General features: G+C 48.3%; 2 protein-coding genes across 2 annotated transcripts; both read right to left on the bottom strand.

Moving 5' to 3' along the window:
* Positions 1-5,201: 5,201 nt before the first annotated feature.
* On the bottom strand, positions 5,202-9,126 carry LOC136496679 (anamorsin homolog). The gene is made up of 8 exons (XM_066492414.1): positions 8,911-9,126; positions 8,636-8,777; positions 6,588-6,748; positions 6,406-6,501; positions 6,152-6,320; positions 5,917-6,059; positions 5,723-5,797; positions 5,202-5,601 (listed from the first exon to the last, which is right to left on the bottom strand). The coding sequence occupies exons 1-8, from the start codon at positions 9,109-9,111 to the stop codon at positions 5,563-5,565; spliced, it is 1,026 nt and encodes a 341-aa protein (XP_066348511.1). The 5' UTR covers positions 9,112-9,126; the 3' UTR covers positions 5,202-5,562.
* A 1,278-nt stretch (positions 9,127-10,404) lies between these two features.
* LOC136497963 (chlorophyll a-b binding protein CP24 10B, chloroplastic-like) lies at positions 10,405-11,718 on the bottom strand. Its single transcript, XM_066493871.1, has 2 exons — positions 11,438-11,718; positions 10,405-11,329 (listed from the first exon to the last, which is right to left on the bottom strand). Exons 1-2 carry the CDS (start codon positions 11,650-11,652, stop codon positions 10,780-10,782), a joined length of 765 nt encoding a protein of 254 aa, XP_066349968.1. The 5' UTR covers positions 11,653-11,718; the 3' UTR covers positions 10,405-10,779.
* Positions 11,719-23,143: the final 11,425 nt, after the last annotated feature.

The following is a 23,143-nucleotide window of genomic DNA, read 5'->3' as shown; positions in this document are numbered from 1 at the left end:
TGGCCCGGCCGTGGCCCTTGGCGGGGAATCGCTCGGGGTCGGTAGCGAGGGGGCCTCGGGCGAATCGGAGAATCGGCCGAGGCCTGCGGCGATGGGCCTCGGGCGAGTCGGAGAATCGGCCGAGGCCCTTGGAGCCTCGGGCGAGTCGGAGAATCGGCCGAGGCCAACAGCGTTTAGCTGGTTTCGATCTTTACGAAGTCTAAGCAGTCGTTTTTTGGATTTTGCTTAGGGTACCCCTTCTCACGGTATCCGACATTATTAGTATCTAAACATTTGATGTGACATGAATTTTAGAAACGACTAAAGAACTAACCACCCACGTCGTCTGTCTGGTTCACGCGGGTGCGCGCACGCGGCACGCAGCCGCGGCGCCCGTACCCTGCGCGGCACAGGGACGGGAGAAGCGGAGTGCGGCGGTGCTAGAGCCAGACGCCTGGCAGCAGGCGTGTCTCTCGCGTCTTTGGGCGCCACGGTTACCGAGGAGCGATGCATCTAGCCCCGTGTCGGCAGACCAGCGTCAGTCGAGGTCGGTATAGTCGAGGTCGGCGACCAAACTCACGGCGCCGAGCTATGCCACGTCGGAGTCCATCAGCGTCATGTTATCATCTGATCTTTGACTTTGACGTCAAAATCTATGGCGCCGAGACGTGTTACCTCGACGTCATGAGTCGTGGCGTCGACTCCAGGGTCTCAAGATGAATTTAAGTCTGTGAGGAGATCAAACGTAATTTTTAAAAAAAAAAACAAATAGTAAAAAATTAGGTCGTCGCTCCCCGGAAACGAAATGAAGGTTCGTTTCTTTTTGGGCCAGGCTGGCTGAAGGCCACACGCGGCGCGATGGAGTCACCTCCTGGATCCCCGTCTCTCACCCACCGCTCCTTCTCCATTCGACCCTGCCCAGAGGCGCCCGCACCCCCCCCCCCCCCCCCCCCCCCCCCCCCGCGGCAAATTTTGTTGGACCCCCCGCTCAGCAGTGAGCGGCCCAGCCCAGCACTAGTAGGAGAAACGTCGCAGAGAAGAGGAAACATCGGCGCCTCGGGTAACTCGCTCGCTACTCGCGTCGCTTCCGGTTCCCCGCGCGATCAGCGATTCATCGGCCACGACGGCCAGGCGGAGAGGAGAGCAGAGCTGCAGTAGCCGCGTGCCCGCGTCAGGCCTCCAGTCGCCGGCGTTGCGGCCTCGCTGCTCGCGGCTTGCTGGAGCAGGCGAGCGCCGAGCAGGCAGCAGCCGAGCCCGAGCGACGGAGCGAGCAAGTCTGCAGTCTACAGACTGATTCACTGCGAGCGATCGAGCAAGTCTGCACGCTGTGAGCGAGATGGAGCGACTTGCGAGATGGAGCAGGCGGCCACCGAGATGGAGCAGACACTGCGAGCGACTGAGCTCTGAGCGAGCAAGTCTGCAGACTGCAGGTGCAAGCAGCCGCAAAGTAAGTATAATTTATATGATAAGATTTCTAATTTTTAAATTGCTAATTTACGATGATCATCGGCCTAATTTTTTAATGAGTTAAATATACCGGCGGTCCTTAAACTTATACCTCCGTACCACTTAATTCTATAAATTCTTTAAAATCGAAATTTAACTCCTTAAACTTATTAAATCGTGCACTAAAGGTCCTGAGGGTACTGACTAGTATAAAATTTATAAAAAACACCTCCAGCGATGCCCAGCTTTTCCTCCGAGAAGATTTCTCTGTCACGAAGACGCGCAAGTGATGCTCAAATGAAAAAAAAAGTAACAGTATGTTCGGTTGGCTGGTTCGTATCGTTGCTGATTCGTGAAGAAGTACTGCTAGCTGGTTTGTATAAGAGAAAAATACTATTCCAATTAAAAATTTACGATCGTTTACGATACGCCACAGCCAAACGAACAGGCTGTAAGTTTCTTTAGTCCTCTTTTCTAAAAGAGTCACTGTTATATGTGTGGTCACAAAGTGGCAGGAGGCCTGCGAGGATGGCCTGCAGCCGCGCGGCGTCCCGCAGGCGTCCCCCAAGGATGGCCATCAGTCGCGCGTCCGGCCATGGGCGGACAGTCCCGGCGGGGGAGGTGCTGCTGGTGCTCAAGCTGGGCATGGACGCAGGGTGTCGCCGCCGTCTAGCAGGTGCTCGATGGAATGTCAACAAGAGAAAGAGAGGGGTAAGGTCACCATTTTCCTGATGCAAGGTGATTCTATCCGTCTGTACACCCTACCAAACACAATCTCAACCCGGCCTGGCTCAGTAGGAACATAGAATCAAACAAGTGGTGTTGCACCATGAGAGCCGGGCTTCAGCTGGACACAGCCAGGCCAGCCGGCCGTGCCAGCCGCGGTCAGGATATCAAACACGTCCATGGTGCCCCCTGAGAGCATGAACTCGGCTCAAGGAAAACTTCACTTTGGTCTATTCTTACTAGAATAGGTTTGTGTCGGTGCATTATAACAGGACAACAATCATATGTATATATAGTGGTGATTTGTCCAAGCGATGCCTTTAAAGAGAATCAATTGATACATATTACATCATCCTACTGTACAAATGTGTATATATTCGTTAAAAATGAAAGTGATTAGATAGTGTCCTCAAATGTTATTTTCATGGTTTGACATTGGACAAGTCAATCGGCACTAGTGTTCTACCATCACATAATTCAGACCATAAATAAGGATTTATTGTTCGTTTATCTGATACAAACATAATGCACCAATTCCAAGAGCCGGTTTGTTTTAGCTCTGTTGGCTTTTGCCATTGAAACAAATAGCTCAGTTGTTGAGCTGAGCTGGCTTTTGCAAAGATAGAAAACTGATTTCTAAAGAAAATAAACCTGTAAAGTACGTTGAGAGGAGTTTTTCTGGCTTTTTATGTGATGAGAAGTTGAAATTTATTACAAATGTTAATAGCAAAAGGGAAAATTGGCTAGATACCATTAAAAGATGTCAACTTTAGTAATGTACCATTAAAAGATCACCTCTTTGCTATCTAGCATCGAAAGATCACCACGTTATTGGTTTCTACCACTTCCGTGACCTTTGCTAACGTTCCGTGTATCTCCATTCTTCGGGTCTTCTTCGGAATGTCTTCCCTCGTGTAACTCAACCTCGTAGCTCCCGGTCGACGCGGTCGACGTAAACGGGGTCCTCGAGGACTTGGAGAGCGCGGCGAGGCTGCTGGTGGAGCGCCAGGACTGGAAGACACTGCTGGAGAACGACCAGCTGTGCGCCGAGGTGTGCCGCGGCGGCGCGTTCTAGGGCAGGAGCGAGGGGCCCATCACCTTCTCCTCGACCTACAAGTACTACCCAACTCTGACGCCTACTATGGCTACGCCATCGGCGCCGGGGGCCACAGCGTCCGTAACAAGCGGCGCGCACTAATGTGGTGCGACCGCATCCTGTGACGCGGCGCAGGGCTCAGGCAGACCCAGTATTGCCGCTGCGAGTCCCTGCTGTCGGACCACCGCCCCGTTCGCGCCGTCTTCACGTTGGAGGTGGACGCGCCCAGGAACCTCAACTCGCTCAGGAGCTTCTCCATGTCCAAGAGGTTCGACAGGGTTGGCAGGAGCCCGGCCGACCACTTGCTCCGCGCAAGGACGACGTCAACAACGCCAGTTGCCTCTGAGTCTCCGACGAAGAACTGCAAAGCAGAGTCAAGCGGGAGCATGAGCGTAGAAACCACATGGGAAGATAAAACATGGGTGGTTAAACAGCGCTGGTGGCAACACACCTTGCCGGATCCAACCATGGCGACGGCGAGGCGGCGGCGGTGTGTGAGCAGCCGATGTGAAGGTACCGGCGCCCCCGTCTCCGCCACCCATCCTCGCGCGCGCCGGTGCTGGTGCCGCGCCAGGCCACCGAGAGCGGGACCGGCGCCCACACCTCCGCCGGCGCCGTCATCTCGGCCGGTGAGGGACCGCGTGATTGAGTTTGGCAAGCACACGGGGCAGTGCTGGGCACGCTGCCGCCGTTGTTCTCTGGTGGGGTTGTGGCCGAGCTCGACTACAGGGGCACCGCGCCGGGTGGGCCTCGCGCTCTCCAAGTCCTCGACGACCCTCGACCGCGTCGAGTGCGAGGCTAGGAGCTGCGAGGTTGAGTTAGACGAGGGAAGAGCTTCGGAAGAAGACGACTCGATTAACGGAGATGCACGGAACGTTAGCAAAGGTCACGGAATGGTAGAAACCAATAACGTGGTGACCTGTCGGTGCTAGATTGCAAAGAGGTGATCTTTTAATGATAGATTGCTAAAGTTGACATCTTTTAATGGTACTCAGCCAATTTTCCCATAACAAAAGCCAGCAGTCCAAAGTCAAAAGTCAGCTTTTGAGTAAAGCTCAAAAACAACAGCCCAAGTAAATAGACCCTGCATCACTAAACATGCACGATAAATATCCCACCGCTCAAAGGTTTGTCAACAACAATGTCAGGTTTGGCATGTTGACACTTCTCCGTACTTCGACATGTTGACACTTGTTCTGTACTTCCGTAGATCGCCTGAAGGTATTCTAGCTTCAACCACTACAACCATGTGTAAGAGTAGTGCATACTGCAATTGTAGTTTTTCTAGCTTCTCCCTATTCCCTCTCTCTGTTAGCTGGGAAATGTTTATTCAGCGTGTAACCCTGTTGTACCTTTTCCTTTTCACCTCTACTTAGTGCAAAAGCAAAGCTCCTGCTGTTTCATGCTAAAAAAATGTTAAGTAGTGAACGCCACACCACCATATCACTATTCTTCGGTTGCACGATACAAAAGTTTGATTTGCATAGATCATTGATCCTCTGTATAACTCAAACAAAGATATTCTTTTTTTAGAATAACAAAGATATTCTTGTTATACCTAAGTTACAGTTCGGGCGAAAAGAGGTACTCTTTCTACAACTACATTAGTATTAGTCTCGAAATGCTTTAAACGGGAAATAGCTAATGTAGAATTTATCTGATATAGAACACTCAATAAAATAGTTTGAACTATTTACTAGAAGGGCACAGTCCTTTTTCCAATGCCAAATGGACGAACTTTTTTTAGAATAACAAAGATATTCTCGTTATACCTAAGTTACAGTTCGGCATACACTGATCATTAGTTAAAATTATTATTCTTATTACTATACCTTGGTTATAACACTTATCCCACCTTAGCTTATACCTTAGTTATAATATAGTTAGCTTATTATATATTAAATTGGTCATTGTTGTACTTGGTTATAGTTAAAAAAAAAATCACCACGACACGAAATGAATGTCAATCATTACTGGCCTGCGATGGATGAGCAGTGCTCTCAACAGCCAAGGTTACAAAATCTGAAAACACTTGCACACTTGTGTTTGTGTAGAGGCGTGCTTGGCCAGCTTGAGAAAAAATAGGTAGGATATCACCGTTTGGTAGTATCAAACAATCGGCACGAGTATATTATCCGAAAGACAAGTCACACCGAGCTCGCATTGGCTAACAGAAGCTATTTAAAATGCAGTTCTTCCGGTGAGCATCACTCGAACTCAACAAACAACGTAGCATCCAAACGAACGATGCAAATTGACAGATGGTATTCCTATCTCCTCGTTTTGCCGATGTTCACTTGTATCTGATGATGCCATCATATGTCAGCAGCAAGGAAGTTGCCAGACAAGGAAACCTGATAATTGGAGAAGCAGCAGTAAGCATACGCGTATCAGAATCCAGACTGCAATCGACATATTTGATCTCCTCAAGAATTATAGTTCAAGGGAGGAGAATGCAGATGGTAAGACTGTTACCTTCTCGCCGGGCTTGAATGGTGGAAGACCTCTGTAGGGACAGGTTCCACATCGAAAGGCATCACCCAACCCACACTGCAAGAATCATTTACAGAGATCACCAGCCACGGTAAGCAACCTGAGTGAACGTATGCCAGAACATGGAGTTTCACGAAAGAGCACAAGTGCCACTCTAATTCTATAGCAATACTTACACTGCCACAAGCCGACTGAGGATTATTGATCTGCTCTGCAGTGAGCTCAAGCTTCCCAACCTTCTCCTCAGCCTCAGCCTCAGCCCTGCCACAAGTACAGTTCTTGCACGCCTTCTTTGCAGCCCCCACTTCACAATCCCCAACTGGTGAAACATCAGTTAACTGTTTAGGATCCAAACCTAAATTGGCTATTTCTTACAAAGTTGAACTAAGTTGATAGGGTTTGTTACTGTACCAACTGGAAGTTGTGGTTTCTTCAGATCCTCTTCAGTCAAGAGGCTGTCTTCATCAATCAGATCAGAGTCATCATCAATTTGAATCTTGGGAAGGGCCCTCGTTGCTTTCGTTGCTTTCTTGAGGGGAAAAGAAGAGCCCACGCTCCAGCTAGCCTTCTTTGCCTTAACCTACAAGTGGTTCAAATTAGCACCAAAACTAAAGCCTGCACAAGCAATATTAACATATTATTACACATGAACTTAGACCACTCACTGTAACAGATTGCACGCTATCCTGCGAGTTTGCAGCAGAAGATTGCACTTCAGCAAATCCTCCCATCAGTAACTTGCGCTCAATATCAGCGTTTGGCTAACAGAGACAATCATAAAAATTAGGCACTTTATATTAACAGTGCAAGAGAAACGAGGTAAGGAAGACAAATTCTGATAAGTTACCTTCTGACTGGATGAGGGTGCAGGGCCCTGCACCAATACTCTTCCACCAGCTTTCAGCACCCGACTGATTTCAGAAACCAATTGCTCCCTCAAGCTTTCCACGTTTTTAATGACTGCAAGAACCGCACCAACTGATGCATCCTCAAAAGGCAACTTTCCACCTGTTGCATGCCAGAACAATAGTTTGGTTACAGTTTTGTGATAATACACCGAAGTGGACACAAGGAGGACATGGCATAGCAAAGGCAAACACAAATCAAAATCAAACATTATTAAGTGTCTAATATAGGCTCCCAAAATCAGAAATACTAGCACTCGGCTTATCCATAAAAACACACACGAGCTATATAGTCAGGAAGCATATATTACTGATCCACTAAATTTAAATTCAGACGGTGAACCCATGGCTAAAATGCTAAATTTTTGTGTTCCTTTTCCAAAGTATAATCCTAACTTTCATCTCTGGCTGGTCTGGAAAATATCTTCCTCTTCTTTTACCTCATATTTTTTCCATTGCGTGTGAAATAGCGATAGGAAGATTAGTGTGTAGAGCAATTCACTTTGATCATGAAATTTTGATGTGGGTTTTAGATATCATTTGAATAAATTGGGGAAGCATTCTCGGGTTCTCCGTTCACACTTTACATATCATATAGGTAGACATGGATAGCACCTGCGTGGGTTTGTGTTTTCAGTGTCTGATGAATACCTAGTTTCGTTTGCCCGTTTAATTTTTCTGTTTTTTTATTTATTGTTATAATAACCTTATCACATAGTTGTTTTACAAGCAGGTCATTCCTTTGTTGAATCAGGTGGCTCCATACTCGACATCTGCATTTCAGAGGTTTAGGTTTTCAACTTTAGTCCCCCCAACAAGATGATAAGGAGACAAACAAACACACAGATGATGGGGTTAATAAAAGAGTTGGAGCGAGTACTGAAGCTTCAAGCGAAGCCAATAATATGCCAAGAACCGAGAAGGAACAGGAAGCAGGTTCACATGATTCTGTATCCAAGTCTAACAGGAAGAGGAGAACTACTAAACGAGCTGCATTTTCTGATTCAGATTCACAAGACCTAGACCTATCAAAGGTGCATTTTCTGATTCAGATTCACAAGACCTAGACCTATCAAAGGTGGACCTTATGAAGCTGCTTCTTGAGAAAGAAGCATCACTGAAGTCTAAAGATTAAGAGTTTAAAGATATGAAGGATAAGGTCCATTCTAGAAAGCACTTGTTTCTGAACTCTAGTCTCGACTCAGGTGCCAGTTACCATAGGTCAATTCAGTTCAACCAGGTACTCAGTTATTCTTCTTCTTCCTTCAGCATGTGCAGCTCAAGTAATAATAAAAAAATTCTGTAATCGTGAACTAAAACTACTACAACAACAACGATTCACTAAAGCATAAGGTTTAGCCCATGATAGGCACCCTGCTAATCTATACAGTTTGAGGCACAGGCATCGGAAGTTAAAAAAAACATAACACAGCAACACATTGTTTTCTTTTATCCAATAGCAGGTGTTTAGGAAGTCCCAGGAACATAAGGTTTGGTCCCGAGAGCTGAAAGGAAACTACAGCAAGGTTAGCTCAAGCGTACCATGTCAATAAAATTCGAGCAAGTATACATTGCTTGCACTGGATCACAAACAGGGAGCAGTGTTTGTGCAGTTCCTATCGTCTTCTATCATTTTTTGGGCATACAAAAATCAAGGGGGAAAGATACCTGGAACTACTCCATGGGCTACTACCGATCCCAGGAGAATGGTTTGATGAACTAATTCCCGAATTAAAGAACGAAACCCTAAGAACCAAATGTCTACTCCAAATTTGATTGTAAAAAGACAGGAGCCCATTCGACGAAACCACACCAGAAGGCTCGCTAATTGAAGCATGCATGCAAGAAGCAAAAAAAAAACAACACGAATTGACGGGTTCTTGCATCCACACACGCACGCACGAACTCGCCCTTCATCGCCGACGATCGAGCATAGGATGAGGAACAAAATGAAGAGAGGGCAAGACGGGGGCGAAGCTAGCTAGCTCACCGAGCGCCGCGCACTGGGTGATGACGGCGACCTCCTCCCGCGAGACCTCAGCGGCGGCCGCCAGATCCCCCACCGCCCGGATCGGCAGCGCCACCTCGTCCGTCACCGCGAGCGCCGCCGCCATGGAGTCCAACCTTTCAACCTGCACACGAGCACGCCCAGCACCAGAAGGACTCGGTGAAAAGCGTATCCCCGCAGAGAAACCGATCGAGGAATTAGGGTTAATCCAGGGGGGTTTTATCTGGACGCCCCAGGATTCATCGCGCGACTGCTACCTGAGATGAGAAGAAGAAGCGAATTTGGTTTGCCTCCCTACCCTCTCGAAGCTTCACCAGGAAAGGAAACCAGGGTGGGGAACTGGGAGAGCCGAGACCGAGAGAGGAGCAATGACGTTTTTCTTCTGTGAGAGCACAAACGGGCCGTGCGGGCGAGAGATTCGTCGGCGGCGATGGGTCGATCAGGTCAAAAGACTGCATAACGCGGCCTACTGGTCTTCGCTGGCCCGACCCGACGGGACGCGTTCCGTTTCCGTCGATGCAAAATGCCTTTGTTGCCGTTGCTGCCTTGCTGGGCTCTTGGGCCAAGAATTACTTGGAGTTTATTCCTGGGCTCTACTTGGGCCACGACAGGGCCATGCCCTAGTGTCCCTAGGCCTGTGCCCGCCCCTGACCTCAGCAATAGGATTATCATTTGTTCACACTTCCTTTTTTTTTGGAAAATTAGAAGAGCACTTTCATGTCATGTCATATAAGGAGAGGAAGTTGTCCTCTAGAGATTTTATCTATCTATAGTATATAGAGCTAAAGAATTAAAAATAATGGTCACCTAAATTTTTTTACTCATATCATATTAGGGCCTTTGGATAGTTTTTTTCTTTAAAACTAACGGTGCATGTCAATCTAAGGATGGGCCACTTATGCCCTTATGGTCACCCATTGAATCTAAAGGAACGGACAACACATGCCAGGCGTTTTTTTACCAACAATTCTTCTACCCACCTACATACCTAGGATTTCCAGGCTAGGCACCATAAGATAGAGGATGATTTTAAAAAACTAAAACTAGTTTCCTAATTTTTTGAGATAAAATAAATTTACTATTAAACCAAGTTTTAGGATTTTTAGTTGCATTATTTTTTCATGTAAAAATATTTAGATATTTTTTAAAATTTTATTTTATGATTTCTATGATTTTTTATAAAAAAATATTTTTATTCTGATTTACTTTCATGGTCTTTCAACTTTCAACTTAGCCTGACTTACCAACTTCTATCGTGGCACCACATCAGTAAAAGGCACTATAAAAAACACCCAAGATGCAAAAACAAAAGGTTTTAAATGTAAAGATGAGTTAAAAATGGTTTTGTAGATCAGGAGCAAATTTAAACGACGGTGATAATTGAGGATTTTTTTTTCCCATGCCATTAGGATGAGAAATTGCTGTTGACCAAAAGGCTCATGCCCCGGCTGGCCAAAGCCGAAGAAATCATGTGGACTTCACGGTGAAGATCCAAGGACAAGGTCTTCATCTGCCGGCAGGCGCACCTAGGAGAGCACTATGCAATATCTCACACAAAATAGTCTAGGATTGGCCCTGGATTCATAAGTCTTCATCCTCAGCGAGGACTAAGAAATAAGGGACATACTCCAAATCAATAACGCACGCTATAACAATTAACCTAGACAAATGAGTTGGATCATCTCCCCAAGAGATAACTCTGCCGAGGCATAGTGTTGAAGATAGATTTATCCTCCCAAAAGTCAACGATAAATCCTAGGAGCATAAGCCAAGACTAGCATTCACAAACTATACATTACATGGTACATACACGGAAGAGGGGAAAAAACAGAGAACTCCTCATTTTGTTCACGCACGCTACCCAAAAGAAGTCACGAACACAGACAGTACATTGCTGCTACGCTCTTCTTTGAACCTCCAATCCAAATATTCAATCAATCCCATGCAAGCAAGCAAGGCAAGCTTGATCCATTGACCATTGTTGTTGCATGCGTCTGATCCGATGCAGCCGTACCTCCCTCACCCACGCCACGCTCGCAATCGAGAACTATCTCGGTCGATTCGATCGATCGATGAGTACAAGTACACACGATGACACGACACGGTCGTCGCCGGCAGCAAGCAAATCATAGGCCGAGCGCGCCGAGCGGCGTCTTGCCCTGTCCGGCCTCAAAGTAGAAGATGAGCATGGCGAGCATGGCGAGGCGGGCGTGCTTGATCTCGGCGAGCTTGAGCCGCTCGAGCTTGTCCACGTCGGGGATGTAGACGCCGTCCTTGACGATGCCGGCGAGGCCGAGAGGGTCGAAGAACTTGCCGCCGGGGTACCCTTGCTCGCCGGTGAAGTTGGCGAAGTTCTCGGCGGTGCGGGACCAGGGCGTGGCCCACTCGACGGACTGCGAGTCCGGGTTGAAGAAGTCCACCCACCGCTTGGACTCCACCCACCCCATGAGCAGCAGCTGCGTGCCCAGCAGCGAGCCGAAGGAGAAGGGCGCGATGGCGCCCGGGTCGGCGCCGGCCTCGAACCACGGGATGCCGCTCCACGCCTGCCCCACGAAGATGCCCAGCACGGCCGCCATCGCCCACCGCCCGTGGATCAGCTCCGCCTCCCGGTACCACTTGAGGAACGCCGGGTCCTTGCCCAGACCCAGCGGGTCGAACCCGAAGTCGCCGGGGAGCCTGCAAAGTCGCGGCGCGGCGGCGTCATTGTCAGTTCGACTGTCCGAGCTCCCCATCTCCTCATCTCAGTTTAGTTAGCATATAAGAAAAGACAGCGAAATGACTTACGAGCCGTCGAGCCAGGGCGGGTTGATGAACTCGGCGTCGCTCTTGAAGGCGGGGATCCACGACTTCTTGGGGGCGACCGCGGCGACGACAACGAGCGCGCGGCGCGGCGCGGGCTTGGCGGCGGCGGCATTGGCGAGCGCGCGCCTGGCCCCGAGGAACGACGGGGTCTTGAGCACGGCAGCGGGCGCGGTGGCGGAGGTGGACGCGAGCGCCATGGCCGGGGTTTGGTGTGGTTAGCTTTAGTGGTCACTGATCAGTCCGTTGGAGGGAGCAGCAACAGGACGTCAGATATTAATTAATAGCGGCGCCGCGGCGCGGGGCAGCCACAAGATCCGCCCGCGGGAAATCTCGGTGGCGGTAGGATGGATAGCGCGCTGGCCAATGGCGAGCGCGCGCCATCGGATTCTGCCGTGCCGGGGGACGCCACGTGGACACCGCGCGCACCCGGCCCCTCGTGTGATCGTGTCCTCGTGATGCCTCCTCGCTACCGGAAACCGGCTGTTTGGCGAGTGTTCGTATGTCTGTGGAGTGTTTTTTTTTTTTTACACTCGGCAAATGAGTTTTTTTGACGAGTGCTGCGAAAAAATATTCAGTAAAATAATTATACTCGGTAAACAAACTCTTTGTCAAGTGCTAAAAAAAACACTCGACAAAGAAATAAGTTTGCCGAGTGTCAGATCTAGGACACTCGGCAAAGCTCCTATACTATATAACTCACGCACCCCGCCGCTACCCCACGCACAAACGCACCTCGCTGTCGCCCCTCCCCTCCCTCCCTCTCCCGGCCCCTCCCTCCCAGTCAGTGCGTGGAGGATCTGGGCGCGCCTTGCCGGGTGCGAGGCGCCTGCACCGTGGTCCTCTGCGGGGAGTGGACGCGACTGGCACGCGGTGGTGGCTGGCGGCGGGCATCCACCATGAATCTCCCCTCATCACGCCGCGGACGACGACGACGCCTGGCGCAGCCTAGGACGATGACCACCTTCCCCTTGTCCTCCACGAAGGTGGACAGGTCACTGCTGCGGGAGAGGCCGGTGCCCATGGAGCAGCGAAGGGGGAGAGAGACGAGCCAGGGGCGACAGCTTCGGGGAGTTCTCCTCGCCGGATCCAGGGGCGGGCTCGATGCCGCCGTTGCTGGAGAAGGAGGCCGCGACGTTGGGCCCTGCGTCGCCAGAGGCGGGGATGGGGAGCTCCCCGGAGGCGCATCAGTGCCGGATCTCGCGGGGGAGGCCATGGCGCCGGTGGTAGCCGCGGTGGTGGGTCCCGTCCTCGGCGTCGTCGTTGGTGGGGAGGGGCGGGCTCGATGTCGCCGCTGCTAGAGAAGGAGGCCGCGGCGTTGGGGCCCGGTGTCGCCAGAGGCGGGGATGGGGAGCTCCTCGGAGGTGCATCAGTGCCGGATCTCGCGGGGGAGGCTATGGCGCTGGTGGTGGCTACGGTGGCGGGTCCCATCCTCGGCGTCGTCGTTGGCGGGGAGGGGCCGCGAGGAGCTTCCGCATCGAGGGCGGCAATGCGCGGGCTCCTACGGTGAGCTCCCCCACCCCTACGATTTTTTTTAATATTTTTCAAAAATTCTTTACCGAGTGTCGGTTTAGCACTCGGCGAAGTGTTTGCTGAGTGTTCGACAAAAAACACTCGGCAAAGACAGCTTTACCGAGTTTTTGTTCGCCAAGTGCCGTTTGCCGAGTGTAACACTCGGTAAAGTCTTTGTCGAGTGTTTTTTAGGCTTCGTCGTGTGCTCTGGTGTAGGGTCGAGATGGCGACTAGAGGGGGGTGAATAGTCATTTCTAAAACTTAATCGCGCCGGCTAATCGAGACAAATGCAGAATTAAAACTATCGGTATAGCCAAGACTACACCCCTCTATCTATGTTCTCTAGCACCTCGCTAAGATCCTAATTAAGCAACAAAGGTGCCAGGCTAGCTAGAGCTCACCTAACTAATTCTAGGAGCAAGGTCACACAAACCTATACCACTAGTACTTCAAACAATGAGGGAGCTCCTACACATGCTAGTAAGCAAAAGCACAAAGCCAACTAAGCTCACTAGCAATGCTCAATAACAAAGCAACCAATGCCAAATTAGATAGCGCAAATACTTAGCTCCACAAACTAAGCAATGTGACTAACAAGATTACACAAACCAAATTAGCCACGTAAGGGAGCTGCTTTTATGCTCCACAAGCAAGAAAGTAACTAGAGAGCTACACAAGTTAACTAATTACAAGAGCAACTACACAAGCACAATTTATATAAAAGTAATCACAAGTTTGTGTAAAGGGATTATAAACCAACGGGAAGAACAAGGTTGACACGATGATTTTCTCTCGAGGTCCACGTGCTTGCCAATACGCTACGTCCCTGTTGTGTCGACTAATCACTAGGTGGTTCGGTGGCTAATTAGTATCACCTGCCAAGCCCGCACGTCGGGCACCACAAGAACCTACCCCGAAAGTGAGGGTAGCTCAACGACACGCTCAACTAGAGTTGCTCTTCGCAGCTCCCACGGGGCGAGCACAATGCCCTTCACAAAGCTCTTCTTCAGAGCACCGTACAAGCTTCTTGTGGGCTTCGACGGAGACCACCACCAAGCCGTTTAGGAGGTGGCAGCCTCCAAGAGCAACAAGCACCACCAGCTTGCAACTCGATCACCTAGTGCCACTCGATGCAACCTCACGATGCAATCACACTATAATCGCTCTCTCACACAATCGGATGATCACTATCAAGCATATGTGAGATGGAGGGATCCCAAGCATGAACACAAAATCCCCCGAGGTGCTCAACTCAAGCCATAGCCGAGACCACCTTCTATTTATAGCCCCATGGGCTAAACTAGCCGTTACCCCTTCACTGGACGTTTTTTAGGTTGACCAGACGCGCCGGTCAGATCGATCGGACACAGGATGTCAGCATCCTGTCAATGGATGCTCGCCACGTGTCGCCTCCATTCAACCTCAGTCGCTTGATCTCAACGGTCAAGTGATGACCGGACGTAGCTGCTCAAAGTGACCGGACGCACCAACACCAGCGTTCGGTCGTTTCTAGTAAGCATCTAGTCATGACCGGACACATCTGGTCAGTTATGATCGGACGCAGCACCAGCGTCCGATCCTTCTCCAACTTCTCTGCGTCGTCTACATCACCGTACGTCAGCCTGACCAGACGCACCCTGCCAGCATCCGGTCACTTTCAGCGCCAACGTTCGGTCGAAGACCGATGCCTACGCGCTCTCTACTGCCACTGACCGGACGTAGGACCCCAACATCCGGTCACCACGTGACCAGCGTCTAGTCCACTCTGTGAGACCCTATCTTTTCTATATAGGACGCCGATGACACCGTTAGACTGTTCGCACTCCGCCGGTGGAGCTTCGAACCTTTCTCGCCTCCATTCCATCGCCGAGTTGATCCACATCAACTCCAACTTCATCTACTTTGTAAATGTGCCAATACCACCAAGTGTACACCACCATGTGTATGTGTGTTAGCATTTTCACAATCATTTTTCAAAGGATTAGCCACTCAACTTGCCACGCCACTCAATCCTAGAGACGATGTAAAGTTAGATCACTCGAGTGGCACTAGATGACCGATATGCAAACAAGTTTGCCCCTCTTGATAGTACGGCCATCTATCCTAAATCCAATCATAAACTTCTCTACATACCTATGACCGGTGAAATTAAATGCCCTAGGTTATACCTTTGCCTTACGCATTCCAATCCATCTCCTCCAATGTTGATGCAACACATGCACCAACACGATCAACAATGATATGATCCACTTCATAGCATCATGTGATCATATTGGTTCATCGATCTTGACTTCACTTGCTTTTCACCGTTGCCTTCGTCCATCGATGTCAAGTCTTGCTTAAGCTTCACCACCACACGGTCCATCGCTCCAAAGCCTCCAACTTGCCCTTCACGCTTGCAACCAGTCCATCAAGCCAAGTCATGTCTTGATCTTCTCCACCTTGATCACATGACTCAATGTCATGTCTCATTTGCAATGAGCTCCTTCATCATCACATGTGTGAGCTTTGCAACATCTCCGAGTCATTTTTACCTTCATGGCATATGTTTCTCACACATATATACTTGTGGACTAATCACATGTGTATCTTACATAAACACAATTAGTCCACCTAGGTTGTCACTCAATTACCAAAACTACACAAGGACCATTCACCTGGACACACGGTAAAGCTACTGATTTTGGTAGTGCCTGTCAATGTTTAGGAAAAAAAATTCCATGTAAACTGTATCCACCACAACCGGCGTGTATACATATACCCCCAAGAACGTGTGCCTGAGAAAGCTCCCGCAGCCTCCTCCGCTCGGCTTTGACTGCGTGCCATTAGATCTATTTGTGTGTACACGTGGCAAACATCTATGGGTATGTATGCACAGGAGCACTGTGGATACTGTATCCATAGAATTTTTTTTCGGTGGCATTGGGCCAAGTTGTGGACTTGTTCGAATGTGATTTACTGCCTTTGGATTCGGAGGAGGAGATGGCATATGCTTCAGATTGGTGACTTGGTGGGAGAGAGACATCTTTTTATCTTCTTTGATTGATTTGATTTTGCACTTCAAATCAGACTGGGAAATGTAAGGGAACAACACAAACTCAAGTGCACTAAAATATATCTTTGAGAATGTTGATAGGGAGGTTAAACTATGAGTGCCGCAAAAGAAAAGTGAAAGTGTGAGGATTAAATTTAGTGTTGAGAATGCTGCGGGGTAAGGTAATTTTTGGTTTGACAATTACAGCACATTAAACTGATTTCCTTGGAACGCGGGAATATATTTTTTATTTTATTTTAAATATGAAAAAATAAACTAATTCTTAAAAAACTCATGTATTATTCTGCATTTCAAAAAGCTATCTTCCATGATGTCATTGTGTCTGATTTTCTTGAGTCCTTTGAGATAAGGACATCAGGCTTTCTTGGCCCGTGGGCATTTCTAAGGGCCTATTCAGATACAAAGGCTAATGTTAGCTAGCTAAATATTAGCTAGTTTTTTATCAATTTTTTTTTATCAAAATTAGCCTTACTCATCCAAGAGGGGGACTAATAGGTGAGCTAATTTGTTGGTCAAGCCTCCAATTAGATCATCTCCAACACGAGCCCTCAAATTTGGACTTCTTTTGATTTGAGGGCTCCCTCTACTCTTAAGGGTATTTTTTATGCGTCTACTTCTGTATCCTCAAATCAAGGCCCTCGAATCCATTCTAGTAGACATTAGCATATGGGATCCACCCACCATTCGTCCATATCCACCGTCATTCAAATCGACTGAGGTATGGGGCGTGGGAGATGAGGGGAAGGAGCACCCAAGTCGTTGTAATTGACTGAGGGTGCGCGGGAGAGGAGGGGGAGAGCACCAAAGACAACATGGGGAAGGGAGCGGCAGTGAGGTCAAGTGCCTCTGGCAAGTTGGCATCGGGACAGCCGGGTGGCGGCACGAGAGAGTTGGGATGAAAATAAAAGACGCTTAGGAATCAATAGGGAGCTCCCTACACACCCCTAGATAGTAGGGTTGAGGGGGAAGATTTGGGAGTCTTCGTAAAGTAGGATCTTGAGTTAGGGCCTTGTTGGATTATGTTTTATTTTTGTTGCTCTAGTACTAAAAAGTAGAGTAGGACACTTCTTTGGGGTCCCTATTGGAGATACTCTTAGTCAATTAGTTAGCCAACCTTAACTAATTTAGACTAATTTTGGTCAAACTAATAACTGCCCCTACCTAATTTAAAGAGACCTTGATTTGCAAAGAAGTTGTATGCCAACAAAGGATAGCTCTATGCCAATAATAATATCAACAAAGCACCTAGTTGTGCACCAACAAATCGTTGGATGGGCCAGGATTCTAGAGGGGCCAAAACCAGGGATGATCTAGATGGATGGCTAGGATTCCAGTTCAAATTTCAAGCCCATTATTAGCCTAGAAGGAGCGCGGAGAAGCTGAACACTTTGTCAATAAAGAGAGAAAATCACGGTAATGGCCCTGTTCGCTTCTCTTATAATCCATCTTTTTCAGCTTATTTTTTCAGCCAGAACAGTATTTTGGCTTATTTTTTCAGCGAAGCGAACGGGGCCAATATCCGCCCTTTAGAGTGTGTGTTTCACAATAGAATAACTAGCCTAGTTTGGAAGAAAAAAAACATCAAGAATCCTGATGAAATAATGTTATGCTTGCGCTGTGATGCAATGTTTGGGCAGGTCTGTTCCCGGGCGAGATGGAAGAGGCGATTGTCGAAGGTGTGCAGATCATGTTGGCTACAGCTACTGCCATTATGAAGAAATCGGCTTGAGTACATGCTGGTGGACTTCTAATGCTGGAGAGAAGTCAGGATAATCTTCCTGGCCTAGAGACAATGCTTGAAGACCCTGATTCCACAGGAAGCTCCCCTTCGCAATTCGCATCTAGCGTTTGATAGTGGATATCGCTGCTATTGCTCTATCGGTTGTATGTTGGTCGCTGCTTGCGAGTAATGCAATTCTTTTTTAAAAAATGTCTACTCCGTTTCTTTATCTTATTAGAAACTAGTAATAAATAATAGTATCTTCAGTAGAGAATAGTGACCTTAAAGATAGTCTCTACATTATTTTTGTTGTTGTTAGGGAAACAAACACTTAATCCAATATCCTCCAGCTTGAGTCCCTATTTTACGAAGACCACATAAATCTCCCCCCTTAGCCCAACTGCTAGGGGGTGCGTATAAAGCTCTCTACTTTCTACCCCTGAAAAATTCCCTCACGAACTCTCTTTCGTGTCGCCATCCTATTCCCTTCCAATGTGCCACCATCGAGGCTAAACCTGCCCCTCCCATTGAGGTCCCCCCTCCATCGGGCCACCACCAAGGACAAGCCCGCTCCTCTCCATCGAGGTCCTCATCCCCGACCTCCTTCCCGACAAACCCATTGCCCAGCTAGGCGAGGACGAGAGTGGTGGAATAGGAGAGCAAACAAAAAGAATAAGAGTAATGTGACTAACAAGTAGGTCCCAAAAAAGTAGGAGTCATTAGAGGCTACTACTAGAGTGGAGCTAAGTAAAGAAGTTCATCAAATGTAGGAGAAGCCCTCAAATACTAAGTAGGGGCTCTATATTTAGGGGACATTGTTAGAGTTAAAGTAGGTGGTATACTCTAATGTGACCACTTTTGATGTCTAGAAGAAGGCTTCTCCTACTCGTATCCCCCTTCTTGCTCTCTAAATGATGTCAGAACTATCTTGTATTTCAGTTATGCTTAATGGGAGTGGGAGGTTGCCTTGTGTCAAAAAAGTGTTCTTCTCCTTGGATAATTTAACTTTCGGCAACGTGACATCATATTCCTGTTTACAAAAGGGCAGCATATATATCTCTAACCTCTTTGTGTAGCATAGAGCGGTGGGAAAAAGCTTTGAATTGTGGGTTTGAACGAATCATGCACGATGTAGGAACAATTGGGTAACTTGTGCATCCAACTACAGATGCATATGAGGGCATATGCTGCTACAGACAAAACAACGTTACCGCGGCACAAAAACACGTGCCCTATTGGGGTCACTCCATTCTTTCCCATCTCGTCGTCTCAGTTTTGTTTGGGCAAAGCGGTGTGCACCTGGGCCGAGCTCGCTTGCTGGCTCATTGGCGTGCTACTGGTATGCGAAGCCATATTTGGGGTCTAAATATGACATGAGTACTAGTAGGCCATCCACGTATGTAGGGTGGGCCGCAATGGTAGCGCCACCACTGTAGAGGAGGATGACGCGATGATGGGCCACGTGGCGGAGCGCACCTGGACCGAGCTCGCTTACTGGCTCATTGGCATGCTCCTAGCACGTGGAGCCATATTTGGGGTCCAAATATGGCTGAGTACACCATCCATGCGTGTAGGGTTACCTTGGGCGCAATGATGGTGCCGCCACTATGAAGGAGGATGGTGTGGTGATGGGCCACGTGGCAGAGCGCACCTAGGCCAAGCTCGCTTCCTGGCTCATTGGCGTGCTCCCGATATGCGGAGCCATATTTGGGTTCCAAATATGGCATGAGTACTGGGCCATCCACGCGTGTCACGCTGTCTTGGTGGCCATAGTGGTGGCGCCGGAGGTTGGTGTTCCTGCTGTTTCATCGTTGGTTCTTGGGTATGTTACACTACTATCTTGTTCTATCTTTTTGTACTTTTGAGGGAAAGAATAGCAGCATGTTTTTTCATAAATTTATTCATGTTAAAAAAATTTGTAGAAATTGTAGGGGTTTGGGGGGTCTTGGCCCCCTCTCTCCTTTGGCTCCGCCACTGAGTACCCTGCATTTGCTTAGTAATATTTGCCCACCTCGACACACTGCCTCACCGACGGCGTCCACCACCACCATCTCAAATCACGAGATCCAAGAAGAGATGCAAGAACCAAAATCAAGAACCCCAAACGCCTTAAATGCGACAAAACTAGAGAGGGTGAAAGAACAATACTAGTGAGAAGGCGGACGTCAGAGAAGATCGACGCCCGAGAGGAGTCCCACGTCCGTGACGCATCGGCGTTGCTAGTGTGTCGTGTCGCCGCCACCGCTTGGCGTGCGCTTCACCACTCCCCCGCTGCCCCTTCGTGTGTGCTCGTCCCGTGTGCGACGGGCCAGGATCTCTTCCACCCTAGCAGAGGTTGGGCTTCATTCCCGAGCAGGGGTGACAGGGAAAGGCTAGGGTCGGCCGAGTTACCTACCGCCCACGCGGTTCTCGTGTGCCGGGATTCTTTGCAGGCCGAGTTGACCCACGAGGGTTGGACCCTCACCCCGGTCGGGAAGAGCTCAAATGAACAAGGCCCGAATGATGTCGGAATTATCTTGTATTTCCATTATGATTAATTGGAGTGGGAAGTTGCCTTCTGAAAAAAGTGTTTTTCTCCCTAAAAAATGTAACTGTCTACGACGTGAACATTATATCCTGCTCCTACCTCCTGCATATAGAAGGGCAACATATATCTCTAATCGCTTGCTCTTTCCATAGAGCGGTGGAAAAAAGCTCTGAATTGTGGGTTTGAATGAATCATGCAGAACAATTGGGTAACTTGTGTCCACAAAATCTACCTTTTAGGCATTATCTCCCGAACCATTTGAAGCTTTTGCACCCTCTCGATCTCGGATGTACCCATAGTGTCAACGAGGGTAGTAGGCTGGGGACAACAACAACAGAGCATTCACGGCCATGCAAGGAAAACAATAGGTCCGGGGCGCTTCTTTATATATCCTTCTCTCTTTGTTGTCTGCCCTTTCCTGCTTCCAGTTCCAGCGCTCGTGATCCAGCCCACCCGCAACCCGCCGTGGCGCCGAGGGAATCGTCACTATCCATTTTTCAGTTGGTGGTGAGCGTGGTGAGTGCGTGGAATCAGGAGAACATTCATCTTCACTTCCTAACACCTTATTCTAACCGATGCCACCTATGGCTGTCCTGTCCCCCCGCCTGACACTGAGCATCTCCCGTGATCAATCCGTCGCTGGGAATAATTACCGCGAAATGTGGATATCTCCGCTCAATCCATGCATATGGACGCGTATGATAACATAGATTGGTCATTTTCACCGTAAGCTATTCGTAGCAGTGTTGTTCTTGTTCTTGCCATGCATTGGTAGTTGCTGCTTCTAGATTTTTATTACCTGTATGTAAGTAAGTCCACATAAAACAAAATGTAAAATGACCGCCGTATTGAATTTGAATTGCTACTGAAACTAGCCCACATTCAGTAGCATGTCGTGTTACGCATTGAATTCAGAGGTTTTAGGTGATAGTAGTAGAATGCGGCGTACTTGAATTCCTCAAAATGATATGTTCAGTTGGGTCAAACCGATTTAGGGTCAGAATTTGTCTGATCAAAACTCTAGCCCTACTCCCTAGGCGTCTAATTAGCATCATAAGAGCAAGTATAATAGCAGGCTCTAAGCCGACTAAATGCTGAGGTGGAGGAGAGAGGGGAGAAGAGAGAAGAGAAGCGGGTTGTAAGCTTACAGCCGACTTGGGCACAAGAACCAAGAAAGTCTGTGAGAGAGACAAGTGAGCCATGTATTAAATGTAAAGAGCTAACTACTGTATGAGTGGGCTAAGAGAAGGCTACAAAGAACCTTACAGCCAGCAAGCCGGCTGTATTATTAGCCTCGCTCTAACCATGGGTGGATGTACTTGGTAGTGTGGTGTTGTGACTGACTGCACATTTGGGAGTTGCTGCACACTTGCTGGTAGATTAACACCAGAGGCATTTCTCCTGTCACTTGTGACTGGATTCCTTAGCTACCTACTGCTGCTAGTACTATTGCTCAGCAACAACAACAAGTTGTTTGCTGATGTTCTTGCCGAGCTTGGAGCCATCTACAGGATTATCTTATCGCGCCATTCGTCCTAACCCTCTCTCAATCCTGTCGACGTCGGCCATTAGAATAATGAGCTAGGCGACTTCAACTGATTTGTCCCTTCTTAACTACCGGCCGATTGCTATCGCCTAACTTGAGATTAGAGGCTAAACCTGAAAGTTTGACAACAAACCCCGTGCAAATCTTTTCATGCTTACTTGTAATAGCATGGCAATCAGATAGCCAGTCCATGAACTAGAAAGTGCAGTTGTTGCATGCCTGTTCCTCCTCATGTTTGTGCTTTCTTCAACTACATCCATTAACATGCCACCAAAAGGACATTGCAAACTTGCAACGGTCCATGCATGCATGCATGCAAAGCATGCACATACTTTCGCTCATCCTCCTCCGATCCTCGGCAAGCACTCTCAGTTTCTGAATAATTTAAGCATGAAAGGGCCCCTTCCCTTCCAACTCCCACATGGATTAAGGCTGTGAGCAACAGTCACATTCCTAACAGCTTGTCTGACGGAGAGACAAAACAAAACCTTGGATGGACTAAGCCACCAATTAATGTGACAAATAAAACCTGGCGCAGTTAGTTTTCAGATTAGTAAAATCCACGGCAATTGCACCAGCTCCCTGACAAAAAAGCACACATACCTTAACAAACTGTCATGGCCTCACGGGTCAATTAAATAAGAGCGGTGATGTGTCCTGGTCTCTTATTTGTTCTGTGTAGATTATTTTTTCCTAGCCAAGTCTTTAAACGGTGCCTAGTCATAGGATCATAGCATGTGTACTTGAGGTGGCGTAGGATGATAAAGAGGAACGGGTTAAAAATACTAGCAAGCTGCATAGCAAGTTAAATTTAGGGAAAACCTAATTAAAGGTTGAATGATTTGGAGGTTTTGATTGACTGATTTTTGTTCGGACACCATTTATCATGCTAGAGTTATGCAGTCTGTTCGGCTTGACTTGTCTCGCTTGTTTTAGCTTATTTTAGCTTATTCTCTCTCACAGAACACTATTGAATCAGCTGAAACCAGCCAGAACCAGCCGATACACAATAGTTTTGTGTACCAACCGAACGGGCTGACGATCTTCGACTTCAACGAGGGCTCTGGTGAGGTTACCATTCAAGACACAAGATAGGAGGTCTTCGCCAATAAGAAATGGCGGCCTAGAGGTAAGACTGCCAGTGGTTGTGGTGGGCGTAGCGGTGACGTGACAAGGTTGTGGTGGTAGATGACCCACAAGACGATGGTGGCGTGGACAACTGATCAACAGGTTCCGGTAGGAATAGAAGCAACGACAATGATAATAGAAGGTGACTGTAGGAGGTAGACATTGGCAAGGTGAGGCCTAGATGGTGACATGGGAGAGGTGAG

Source organism: Miscanthus floridulus, chromosome 12, assembly GCF_019320115.1.
Source record: "Miscanthus floridulus cultivar M001 chromosome 12, ASM1932011v1, whole genome shotgun sequence".
Classification (NCBI taxonomy): Eukaryota; Viridiplantae; Streptophyta; class Magnoliopsida; order Poales; family Poaceae; genus Miscanthus; species Miscanthus floridulus.
The sequence above is the reverse complement of the archived record's forward strand: the minus strand, read 5'-3'. Positions and strand labels throughout refer to the sequence as shown.

Bases quoted from the DNA above. Each gene is read 5' to 3' on its own strand.
- LOC136496679 (XM_066492414.1), bottom strand. From the start codon at position 9,111: ATGCAGTCTTTTGACCTGATCGACCCATCGCCGCCGACGAATCTCTCG. The intron at 8,778-8,910 runs GTAGCAGTCGCG...GCTCGTGTGCAG, and splicing joins GCTTCTTCTTCTCATCTCAG to GTTGAAAGGTTGGACTCCAT. The intron at 6,060-6,151 runs GTACAGTAACAA...ATGTTTCACCAG, and splicing joins GAAACCACAACTTCCAGTTG to TTGGGGATTGTGAAGTGGGG.
- LOC136497963 (XM_066493871.1), bottom strand. From the start codon at position 11,652: ATGGCGCTCGCGTCCACCTCCGCCACCGCGCCCGCTGCCGTGCTCAAG. The intron at 11,330-11,437 runs GTAAGTCATTTC...GCGACTTTGCAG, and splicing joins CCGCCCTGGCTCGACGGCTC to GCTCCCCGGCGACTTCGGGT.